This window comes from Acomys minous, assembly GCF_964271855.1.
Source record: "Acomys minous genome assembly, chromosome: 3".
Taxonomy (NCBI): domain Eukaryota; kingdom Metazoa; phylum Chordata; class Mammalia; order Rodentia; family Muridae; genus Acomys; species Acomys minous.
Genome location: NC_140485.1, coordinates 26,847,258 through 26,860,189, shown reverse-complemented (window position 1 = coordinate 26,860,189; position 12,932 = coordinate 26,847,258). Strand labels below are relative to the sequence as shown.

The window sequence follows — 12,932 nt, the reverse complement described above, 5'->3', positions numbered from 1 at the left end:
TCTTACAAAAACCCGACTGGCCCCCAGTGCATAGGTTTGATTCTGAATTATGAATTATGTTCCACGATATATATGTCTGTCCTTAATGTCAGGATCAGACTGTTCTGATTATCATCATCCATCAAGTGCCATTTTGTGCTACCTTGGTTTAATTTATCCCTATTTTAATTTGCTTATGTTATGTGAATCAGATCATTTTCAGATTCTTCATTGCTAGCACATTGAGTCAGTACTGATTCTGTGTCTTGCTGCTTTGCCAGATTTGATGCAAAAGGCTTTTAGTTGTGTGTATTCAAGCATATCAATTTTCACTCTTACAACAATCTTTCTCTTTTTTTCATAGAGATTCTTTTCTCTTTTTGTTTGGAGAAGTTTGCTTCTTCATTTTGTTGTTGCTTGTCTGGGAGGTTATTTTGTTGGTGTTTTGTTTGTTTTGGTCTTCTGGTTTTATTTTTTTTAAACATTTGTTTATTTTATGTGCCTGAATGAATGTATATGTACCATATAAATGTAACTGCCCATGGACACCATAGGAGTATTTTAGATTCCCCAAAACTGGACTTACAAGCATTTGTGAGTTGCCTGATGTAGATGCTGGAAACAGAACCCAGGTCCTCTGCAAGAGTATCAAGTGCTCTTAAACACTGAGCCATCTCAGCCCCTTGTTGTTGGAGACGGTCTTGCTGTGTAGCTCTAATTGACCTAAAATACAGATCAGGCCCCAAGCCTCATGAGTATTGAAATTACAAGGATGAGCCACCATATGCAACATTTGAAATAATAATAATATCATCTTTTTTGTTTTTTGGTCTTTTGAGACAAGATTTCTCTGTGTGTAGCCCTGGCTATCCTGGAGCTCACTGTGTAGACCAGGCTGACCTCGAACTCAACAGAAATCCACCCTCCTCTGCCTCCCAAGTCCTGGGATTAAAGGCGCATGCCACCACACCCAGCCTTGAAAATATTTTTATATTTATTTATTTAGCGTGTGTACCTGTGTGCATGTGTGTGCCACAGTTTGTATATGCGGGTCAGAGGATGACGTAGCAAAGCCAGTTCTCTTCTTGTACCTTGTAGGTGCCAAGGATTCTGTTGTCAGGTGGGATGGTAAGCTCCTTTACCTGATGAGCATCTTCTCATTGGCCTAGAATGGTTTTTGTTTGTTTTGTTTTGAGACAAAGTCTCTTTCTCAAGCTGGATTGGAGCTCCTGAACTAGCTGGAATGCCCTCCAACTGCTGACTCTCCTACCCTACCTCCTCCTAGGTCATTGCCACGTTGTATTACAGCTTTATGTCACCATATTTGGATAATTTTCCTTTTTTCTCCCCTTCTAAGTTTATAAGATTCAGTGCTTCTCTATACCTATGTTTATTTATTTCACCCCTCTTAGTCTGTTACCCTATGAAACATGATTACCATCTAGAGTAGGGAAGGGCCTGTTTCACCTAACAGCTCACAGTCCTTCATGAGGGAAGTCAGAACAGGAATTCAAGGCAAGAGCTAGAGCAGAGGCCATGGAGGGCTGCTGCTTACTGGCTTGGTCCCTCTGGCTTGCTCAGCCTGCTTGCTCATACTCCCCAGGACCATTTTGCTCCTAAAGAGTGACACTACTCAGGGTGGGCTTGGAACCTTCCAAGTAAATCATTAATTAAAAAAAAATTTTTTTAAGCTTTCAAACAATCTGATGAAGGCATTTTCTCAGTTGAGGTTCCTTTTCCTAGATAACTCCAACTGTGTCAAATTGGCAAAGAACAACCAGGAATGGGACGTGCTTGTGGTCTATTACTCACACATTAAATGAACTCACTTAAAACATTTCTTTTTTTCTTTTTTCTTTTTTTTCTTTTTGGCCAAGGGTGGTGGCAAATTGCTTTAATCCAAGCACTTAGGAGGCAGGGACAGGCAGATCCCTGTGATTTCGAGGTCAGCATAGTTTTCAAAGTGAGTTCTAGGCCAGCCAAGGCTATACAGTAAGACCCTATTCATATTAATTAATTAAGAATTTCAAGCTGGGCATGGTGGCGCAGGCCTTTAATCCCAGCACTCAAGAGGCAAAGGCAGGTGGATCTCTGAGTTCCAGGCTAGCCTGACCTACAAAGAGAGTCAAGGACAGCCAGGGCTCTGTGTAATGGAAAAACCCTATTTTGCAGTGGAGAATGAGAGAGGGGCTGGAGAGATGGCTCAGTGGTTAAGGGCACCAACTGCTTTTCCTGAGGTCCTGAGTTCAGTTCCCAGCAACCACGTGGTGGTTCATAACCATCTATAATGTGATGTAATGTGCACTGTATATATAATAAATAAATAAATCTTTAAAAAAAGAATTTCAATATTTTTGAGAATGTAGTACAATGTGTTTTGATCATATTCGCCCCAGCCCCAACTCTTTTCAGATTGATCTCATTCCCTAGCACCCAATTTTGTCTTCCCTGTTGACTGTGTGCGCGCGCGAGAGAGCATGCGTATTTACAAGGGGGCTGATTTCCCAAGCCGTAGTGGTACATGCCTTTGATCCCAGCACTAGGGAGGAAGCAGGCCAGCCTGGTCTCCAAATCTGAGTTCCAGGACAGCCAGGACTACAGAGAGAAACACTGTCTCAAAAAACAAAAACAAACAAAAAAGAAAGGAAGGAAAGGAAAACTGACTTCTCCCTTTCGCAGCAGTTATCAGGTGCCAGTATTTCCTCAGCTAGGGGTGGGACTCGATGCCTCCCTCTACTCTCCATGGTGGGATTGTGCATGCTGTCAACAGCCGCCCTATGGAGTTCACAAGACACTGCTTCCTTGTACTTACCCACCTCCTCTGTTCTTACACTCTTTCCTCCCCGCCTCCCACAAAGATCCCTGAGCTTTGGGAGGGGGAGTTCTGATGTAGAATTCCTATTGAGGGTTATGCATTCTGCAGCCTCTTGTTCTCTATGCCCTATCTGTGTTTATCTCAAGCTACTACAGTTTGAAGCTTCACCAATGGGGGCTGAGAGATGGGTTTATCTATGGATATAATATAAACCACTGGGAGTTGGTTCAATACTGTGTCTATTTAGGAGAGTAATAGGTGTAGGTTTTCCTATAGGGCCTATGACCTCTGTAGACACAAGTTCTTGGTTCCGAGGCCCCAATAATAGTGCCAAGTATGGGTTTCATTTTGTGGAGCAGGCCTTACAGCTAATCAGAAACACCCCACGATGTTGATGACACTGTTGCTCCAGCAGGGCTGTGTTGCCAGACCATTCCTTTTGGTAGTTTACAGAGTTCACAGCTGGATAAGACTGATGATTACTTTTCTCCTCCAGTAGCATGCATAAATAGCACCTTCCAGCAATGTGAAAGCTAGCCAGTAGGAATAATTTCACATCTCCAGATTTTTGGGGGGGCCGGGGAGGGTTCGAGATGGGGTTTCTCTATGTTATCTTGGCTGTCCTGGACTCACTTTGTAGACCAGGCTGGCCTCAAACTCACAGCAGTCTGCCTGCCTCTGCCTCCTGTGTGCTGGGATTAAAGGTGTGCACCACCACGCCCAGCTCCAGAATTTTATATTCATCAGTTTTTTTTAAATTATATGTTCTACGTATGAAGACATATGTTTGTGTACACACTTTGAAGGACAGTGTGCTTGGAGTCCATAGAAGAGCTTTGTGGAGTTGCTTCTCCGTCCACCTTTTCCTGTGCTGTGGGGATGGAATGCAGGTTGCCAAGCTGTGGAACAAAACTGCTTTCTCCCTGAGCCATCTCACCTGTCAGCTAGTTAGTGATCTGGAATTTGTGAATTTAAAAACTGTTTTGTATGAATTTGATCCTTAAAGTTTAAAAAAGCTGGGGTTTTTCCTTAAATTTTTTCTTAGTTATTCTTTTCTTTTTCTTTGAGGTGGTGTGGGCTGAGATTAAGACCTTACAGAGGCCTCTGTGTCCTGAGCCCCAGTTATTAAGTTCTAGACAAGAGTTTTTTAAAAATCCACGTATTGAATTGAGAATATTTACTACTGCTTGACTTAATGAAATCTACTTCTTACACTCTATAAATATTAATCATAATCTTTAACCTATGTCCAAGACTCCATTCGTACTTTCTTGGCTCTTGATAGTCTATGATTCTGATGAAACAGTTGTTTTTTAGGTTCAGTTGATACTTTATGTTTACCCTTTTCCTACTTATTTGAAACTGGAATGTTTTTCCATTGTGCTTTGTTTTTGCATGTGTTTGTGTATATACACGTTTGCACGTGTATGCATGACTGTACTGGCACATGTATGTGCATGCATGTGCAGACCTGAACTAGCAAAAGGTGTCTGCCTATATCACTGTCTACTACATTTGCTGAGGCTAAATCAATCACATGTGGTTTAACGGGCCAGCATGCCTCTCTGCTTCCTGTGTACCTCACTGTCTGTCAGGTGCATGCTAGGAACCTGAACCCTGGTTCTCACTCCTACACAGCAAACCCTTTATCAACTGTGACATCTCTCTTAGCCCTTGGTATGTTCTCAGCCATTGCTACACATTGACTAGAGACCCACCTGCCTCTCTCTTGTGAGTGCTTGGTAGTTCACATTTGCTAGATTTGTGCTACTATTTGCTCATGCATTTAATAAATTCTTTTTTACAAGAATTTGTAAAGATACTTCTTGCCAGTTGTGAAAATGATTTTATAGAATTATTTTCATGATTCTTAACTGAAATTACTCTCACCAACATTTCTGGTCACGTTAAAAGTGTTAAATGTAATGTTTTTTATGGAGCATAAAGTTGGCTTTTGTGATTAAGTTCCCTTTTATTTAAAGAGTAATTTTTTTAAAAATGCTGTCTTGGGGTTTACAGATCTATGACTTACTGCCATTTCTATTTATACACTCAGATAATAAAAGCATTCTTACCTTCATTCAGCTTTGTTTTCGAGAGGATAAGCATTGAGTCATGACTAAAGTTTTATTTATTTGGTTGGTTGGTTTGGTTTTTTTGAGGCAGGCTCTCTCTGTGTAGCCTTGGTTGTCCTGGCCTCAAATTCTCAGCAATCCGCATGCCTCCGAGTGCTGGGATTACAGGAGTGTGCCACACACTCAGCTTAAAGTTAGTTTTAAAGCATAGTTTTACCTTGTACTTTTTGGATTTTATATTAGTTACTTTCATTGCTGTGACCAAGACATCTTGCAAGTTCAAAGTGACAGAGCCCAATATGGTAGGGAAGGTGTGTGGCAGGTGTGTGACCACAGTCAGGAGGAGGAGAGGGACAAATGCAGTACTAGCGTGCTTTCCCTTCAGCCTATAGGGTGGGGCCTTCCTCTTCAGTTACACCTTTTCTAGAAATACTCTGAGATGCATCCAGAGACACTCCCATCAGGACACTGAATGCAGTTAAGTTGACAATAAAGATTAGTCCTCACAGCCTTATAGATGTCTTGTTTGTGTTGTCTTTGTTATTTTTTTTTTCTTCCTCTCCTTCCTTCCTTCCTTCCTTCCTTCCTTCCTTCCTTCCTTCCTTCCTTCCTTCCTTCCTGTGTGTGTGTTAGTTAATCAGTAGGGTGTAGGGACTCAATAGTGGACCAGCCTAACTCAAATGAAGAACTCCAGATTCAAAAGACTCTTTTGTCTTTTTTTAACAAGGTGTTGAAGCACCTACTACTTTTGCAAGGGATTGAGTTTGGGTCCCAGCAGTCATGTTGGGCAGCTCTATGCACACATCACACGCATCGCGCGCACACCACATATTTATAAAATAAATGAAAACAACAGTTTGTTACTTTATTCTGATTTTGTTCTTCATCTAGGTGCATTAGAAAAAATTTCTCTTATGATTTTAATTGTTTAGTTGTTGTTTTGCTTTTTAAGACAGGGTTTTTTTTTCTGTGTAGCCTTGGCTGTCCTGCGCTTGCTTGGTAAACTAGACTGACCTCAAACTCGCAGAGATCTGCCCGCCTCTGCCTCTGGAGTGCTGGTGCTAAAAATGTGAATACTACCGTGCCCAGCTATGATTTTGTTAATTTTTTTCCTTCTAACTACATTCCAAATTGGTGAAAGAATATTTGGGATTGAAATTGAGAGTTAAACCTACTTATTTATTTTGAGACTACACTTTATAGGAATGTCAGAGTTTTATTAAATTTGGCGATTTGATCTTTAAAGGGCTATATCTGTATGTTCACAAATGTTTTCAAAAAATCATTTGCGGAGAGCTTTATGACTTGTGGCCATAACTAGGTAACATGGAATTGTGGATCCACATGATTTATTTTATTTTATTTTTATTTTAGGGGGTGAACTCATCCCCTTTTGCTTTGGTTTTTTGAGACAGTTGTTTTTTTGTTTTTTTGTTTTTTTTTTTCTGTGCAGTCCAGGCTGTACTGGAACTCACTATGTAGAGGAGGCTGGTCTCAGACTCACAAAGACCCACCTGCCTCTGTCTCCTAAGCGCTGTAATTAAAGGCATGTGCCACCACCGCTCAGCAATTACTAGTATTTTTACATTTATTTAGTTTTGTGTCCACACACCTGCCTCAGTGTGTACAAAGTTGTCAAAATGCAACTTGGGATTCTCTCCAACCATGTGCCTTTAGGGCTGAAATTCAAGTCCTCAGGCTTGCCTGCAGGTGCCTTTACTCACGGCATTAGTGAGTTAGCCTCATTCCTATTTGGATATTGAACAGTGTGTGTGTGTGTGTGTGTGTGTGTGTGTGTGTCCGTCCGTCCGTCCCCATCCGTCCACACAAGTGCATGCTTACCCACACAGGTCATGCTAAGAGTGCAGAGATGAAAAAAAAAAAAAAAAAGAGTGCAGAGATGGAGAGTAGCTGGTGGGAGCTCGTCTTCTCTTTTCACCTTGAGGTTCCGAGAGAGACTGAGCTCAAGCTGTCAGACCTTTGCAGCAAGCACCTTTACCAGCTGAGTCATTTCTCCTGCCTTTTAATATTAATTTTCATTCTGGTTGAATTTACTGTTCAAGTAGTTTGTGGAGTTTTTATTGCTTTGTTATGGTTCTAGGAATTAAGTACATAACCTTCATATTCTAGACAAGTGACCTACCACTAAGCTTTATTTCCAGCTCTCACAATAGCTATTACTGTGTCTGTAAATTAGACCTTAGTATATCTGGATCTGTACTGTCTGCCATCCCTCCTTAGAAGCTCGTGGCTGGGTGAGAGTCCGTATTATAAAGGAGTTTGAAGTAGCCTTCAGATGGTGTTAGTCTGCAAGGAATTCACTGATTGCTTTAAATTTTTTTCAAATCATTCATGATTGATATTCCATAACAGTAAATGACTATAGATTTCAAGTGTGTCTTATATATAGTAATAAAATGATTTATCCTCTCCTAAAGTGTCACTTTCCACCAGTACTTATATTTAAAAAATTGTAAATAATTAGAAAAAAAATTCTGGGCTCGAGAGATGGCTCAGAGATTAAGAACACTGTATGTTCTTCCAAAGGTCCTGAGTTCAATTCCCAGCAACCACATGGTGGCTCACAACCATCTATAATAAGATCTGGTGCCCTCTTCTGGTGTGCAGATACACATGCAGGCAGAATACTGTATACATAATAAATAAATAAATAAATTAAAGAAAAAGAATTCTAAACTTGGCACCCTTTTTTTTTTTTTTTCTTTTTTGGTTTTCCGAGACAGGGTTTCTCTGTGTAATAGTCCTGGTTGTCCTGAACTCTCTTTGTAGACCAGGCTGGCCTCAAACTCAAGTGATCCACCTGCCTCTGCCTCCCTGAGTGCTGAGATTAAAGGCATGCGCCACCACACCTAGCTGTTACCATTTTCTTTTAAGAAAATTTTCAAACACTCTCATTGCAGAGACCAGCCTGAGTGAGCTACACAGTAAGACTTTGTCTCAACAAAAACACAAAAAACATTAACCAACCTTTCTTTCTTTCCTTCTTCCCTCCCTCCTTCCTTCCTTCCTTCTTTCTTTTTTATTCTCTGTGTAGTCCTGACTGTCCTGGAACTCAAGTTTTAGACCAGACTGGTATCCAACTCAGAGATGCATCTGCCTCTGCCTCCCAAGTGCTGGAATTAAAATTGTGTGCCACTATACCTTGCAGAAAACATTAAATCTTAATAGAAAACACTAAACACAGAAGAGGAAATTTTTTGAATAAGTTTTATTTTGGGGTGCAGACAAGGATGGAATTGCTGCTCCGCCCGTCACTCCCTTGTAGTACCATCAGTAAAGTACTTTTTTATTTTTAAAGGTATTTTGAGTCTTCATTCTTAATTACTTTTGTCTTGTGTAACCTTCATACAGTGGGTTCCTCTGTGACCAGTACCCTGAATGTTGCTGGCTCTCCCTTGCCTACTTCCTCATCTGTCTTCGATATAGGTCCCTTCGTTTCTGCTCTTTACTCTTGAATTAATCCTCTACCTACTTCACAGGCCGATTCTTTGATGAAAATGAATCCCCTGTTGATCCGCAGCATGGCTCTAAACTGGCGGATTATAATGGGGATGATGGTAACGTAGGTGAGTATGAGGCAGACAAGCAGGCTGAGCTGGCTTACAATGAGGAAGAAGATGGTGATGGTGGAGAGGAAGACGTCCAAGGTGAGCGTGGCCTGGCTTCCATGCTGTGACCGTGAAACTCACCTCTTAGGTTTTTGGTTGAATTTGTGTAGAATTTTCCCCACTTATAATCATAGGAGTATCTTAACCTTAACTAAAGTGGTTCTCTGTAATATTTTGGTTTTTATGAACTATTTTACAATAGTCCAAGTTATCTATGAATATAGATAATATCTATAATATAGATAATATGTATAATTGGAAGTCTTTTTCATTTTTAGATTATCTTCTATATATTAATGAAGTGACAATTTGAAATGCTAAGTCCTCAAAAGTTTTAGAATTAAATTGTTTGAAACGATTCTAGGTATTACTTAAGGCACATACTTCCAAAAGATATCTTTTTCTATTCTCCTGGAGAACAGTTATTCCAAGTATATACAATTATTGGCCAGACAGCCTTTTTATTAAAGCGAGTCCACAGCTGAAATGGCCTCCATAAACAATAGGACTGTACTCAGCTACTGAAGAAGACTGAATGTTCTGAGAACCTTAATGCTTACTTCATGAAGGGCTTGTAAGACTGGTCTTCATGGTTAATACACAGATTCAACATTTTTTTTCTTGTTAACTGTTGCTTCTGAGCTTTTACTTGGTGAATGTTCAGAGTTTTAGCTGTGTGCACACCTCAGACCACACTGCTGTGCTGTAATGGGCCTTGGGCCTTCTTTTCTGCTGCTTATATTCAGGAGGAGTTGTGGGCTTTTAAAGTCTTTTTCGTAAAAGTTATCTACAATCTTATATATAGTATTTTTGTAATACAATGTATGAATTTTCTGCTATAACCAGTTTGATTTCACTTTACAGTTATTAAATTTTTACTTATGTTCAGGACAATAATTTTTGTTTGAGACAGGGTTTCTCTGTGTAGCCTTGGCTGCCCTGGACTCACTCTGTAGACCAGGCTGGCTGGCCTCCAACTCACAGAGATCTGCCTGCCTCTGCCTCCTATGCTGGATTTAAAGGCGTGTGCCACCATGCCCAGCCGAAGAATTTTTTTTTTTTAACTTAGAAAATAATATAACTGCCCTCAAATTCTATGTAGTTAGGATCAAAGGCAAAACTAGTGGCCTAGTTTCCTAGGCATCATTTTGTGGACCATCCTATTTGGGGGTAAATATAATTATTAGAGAGAGGGGGGAGAGATTAATAAATTGGGAGTTCTATGAGGACATAATTTTTTCTCATTGTTTTTGATTTAATTGGATTATATTTGTTTGCCATTATCTGTTAACACTTTATAGCTTCTTCATGCATGTGTATCATATCACCAGTTAGATTGTAAGCTCTTGGGGAGCAGGAATTTTCATTTATTTTACCTTGCTTTTGTGTTCTTTTTTGTGCCTGCTTCCCCATAGTATTTACACTCAGAGTCCAAACAATGCTTTTAACAATTAAATTTTGCCTTTTCATTGCTTCTGTTCTTATAAACGAGTGTGGTGAGTGCTCCTTAACTCTGGTCACAGCTTGCTTGTTTGCACTTTGAAGAGTTTCCCCTCTCCCCCAAAGTCTCTATCATTGTATTGGATAATTTTAAAGGTTTTATTAGACTAGTTTATTTCAAGTATTAATAATTCTTATATTTGGCCTGGTTTAAGCCTGATGATTTTTAACCACAGAGTTTCATTGTTTAATACTTATATGGGTTTAATGCACAGTGAGTGATTTATCTTCAGTGACTTTTCTCCCTTCCTTGTGTCCTCCATGCATCCATTTCTCATTACTGTTTTGCTTTTTCTTTCACACAAAAAGTAAGTGAAAAAAACAATAAGTTCATTGGTTCTAAGGAATTTAAGAGGCCTAAGATATTTTCAGTAAAGTGCAGAGGTGGTTATTAATTGTCCCAGTTAGCATCTTATCTGGCCTAGGCTAGCCTCACACTTAGTATATAGCTTGAGGGCAACCTCATGCTTGATCCTCCTGCCTCCACCTCCCAAGGGCTGGAATTACAACATATGCCACCACATTCAGTTTTATGTGGTGCTGGGGAGGAAACCCAAGACCTCACATGTGGTGGCCCAGCACTCAATCGACTAAGCCACATCCCCAGTTCTAAGGTTTTACTTCAGTGTTTGCAAATAAAGCATACTTGGGTGGAGAGTTGTTATTTAGTGTTTATCTTATTGTGGTATCCATTAGTAATAGTGGCAGGAAGTGGACCACTGCAAAGAGACTTATCACAGAACAGAAATCAACAAGAACAGCAGTCCTAATAGAAGGGAATAAATTGAATAAACTGACTTAAACCTAAAATAATTTCAGATGTACTTGTAAGATATTTTTTTAATGTCTGTTATTAAAGGAGTGGGGAAGGAGACTCAGCCCCAACAAGTTAGATTCCAGGTGTTACTGCAAGGTCAAAATTTGCAGAGTTGAAATCATTTTGTCCCTGTGCCAGTATAATTAAAAAGCTCTTATAGCCCAGGCAGATTGAGTAGTGGCAGCTGGGGTAGGGTGGATAGGTGGACGATGGCAGAACCACATACTAGAGTTAAAGTCTGTGTGCTGCTGCTTAAGTCATGTAGAGATTCTGTGTAGTTTTTCATCTGGAACTAGAATATAGGTCATATTTCAGTGGAGTTGTATATAACTTAAATACTGTAGGAAAATACAATTCTTATTTCAAAATATGTTTACCCCCAAATTCAGGGAAGAAAGAAATGATTTTGCCACTGTTGGAACCTTAGAACCAAGGATAAAAACAACAAACACACCCTGAAGTGTGGCAGGGCATGGTTGCCTACACCTGTAATCCCAGCACTCAGGAAGCTGAGATAGGATGACAGAAAGAGAGAGTGACTGAGCTCCAGGCTACTGTGAGCTACAGAGCCACACCTTTTTTTTTTCCTATTTTTTAATGTGTGTTTTGGATGTATGTTTGTCTGATGCCAGAAGAAGAAAGAAGTGGTTTTATATCTTCTGGAACTAGAGTTAGCATGTAGGTGCAGGGAATCGAACTTGGGTCCTCTGGAAGAGCAGCCAGTGTGTTCTTACTACTGGGCCATCTCTCCAGCACCAAGACCTTGAGAGAAAGAAAAGAGGAAGGAAGGACTTAAGAAACAGTGTTAAGGCTTTGGGCACAGACTCTGCTCCACTGATGGTGGCAGTGTGGGATTTACAGGGCTAGAGACTCCAGCTAAAGGCTGAGGTCCTGTTAGTTAAATACACTCTGACTTGGATCTCAAAAAAAGTCAGGATTGTGAAATGGTAGCTTTGGCCAATAGAAAGCCAAAACATCCCAGCCTTGCCTTGTTCTCTGTTCGTTCCTTCTGATACTGGGCCCAGCACTGTTAGCTCCTGTGTTAGCTTGCAGAATTAAATAAGGCTTCCTTTCCTGTGTTTATAATAATGGCTTATTTTTATTTCTGATTCTTAGAGTATCCTAAAGGAAATAATTTATTTGCATTAATATAAAAATTTGAAGAGATTAAGTATGGAAACATTATACCTCTGATAGACAACATATCTTGTAGTTCATTCTTTACTTTTATAGGAAGATAGAAACTTGGAGCTAGAAAGATAGCTCAGCTGTGCATCAGAGGACCTGGGTTCAATGCCGAACATCCGCATGGCGTGTTACAGCCATCAATGCCGAGCATCCGCATGGCGTGTTACAGCCATCTGTAGCTCCAGTTCCTGGGTTCAATGCCGAGCATCCACATGGCGTGTTACAGCCATCAATGCCGAGCATCCGCATGGCGTGTTACAGCCATCTGTAGCTCTAGTTCCTAGGGACCCAACACCCTCTTTTGGCCTCTAGCCTATGTAGGTGGCACAGACAAAACATTCACATACATAAAAACTTCAAAACTTTAAAGATTTGTTATTTTTAAGTGTGTGTGTGTGTGTGTGTGTGTGTGTGTGTGTGTGTGTGTGTGTGTGTTTTTCTCTGTGTGTGTCTGCATCACATCCCCTGGAAACTAGAGTTATAGATGATTGTGGGTGCCGGGAACTGAACTCAGGTCCTCTGGAAGAGCAGCACATGTTCCTAACTGCTGAGCCATCTCTCCAGCCCCCAAATAAACATCTTTTCAAAAAGAAGGGAGAAATGTGTTAAGTTTCCTTGACTTGTTAATATCAAAGAAGTTCTGCAGACAGAAACTTAGCGAGTGTTTCAGAGCTTGTATTCCAGGCTCTGATTCAAATCCTCTCTCCTTCACTTGCTGCCACTCTGAGCTTGTAAATTCCCACAAGTATAAAGCAGAAATAAATGTACTTATCTAAAGCAGTTACGTGGACTCCATGGCTTGGTATCAGTCAGCACTTCATGCTATAAAGCACTGTTTAAGGGTTCAGTAGTGGTTTTGAGTAAAAGAAAACTTAGAATTTTCTCTCTAGATTGTCTCCTTTGAAGGATAGTTGTCCTCTGTGCTGTGG

General features: G+C 40.3%; 1 protein-coding gene across 2 annotated transcripts in view; it reads left to right on the top strand.

The window, feature by feature from the left end:
- The window catches only part of GOLM2 (golgi membrane protein 2), a 71,098-nt gene that overhangs the window by 52,074 nt on the left and 6,092 nt on the right, over positions 1 to 12,932 (top strand). Inside the window, exon 9 of one of the 2 annotated variants that reach the window (XM_084776340.1) lies at positions 8,370 to 8,537. The exons of the other annotated variant lie outside the window; for it this stretch is intronic. Coding sequence (XP_084632466.1) covers positions 8,370 to 8,537 — 168 coding nt within the window. The remainder of the gene's footprint in view (positions 1 to 8,369; positions 8,538 to 12,932) is intronic. 2 annotated transcript variants of the gene reach the window in all.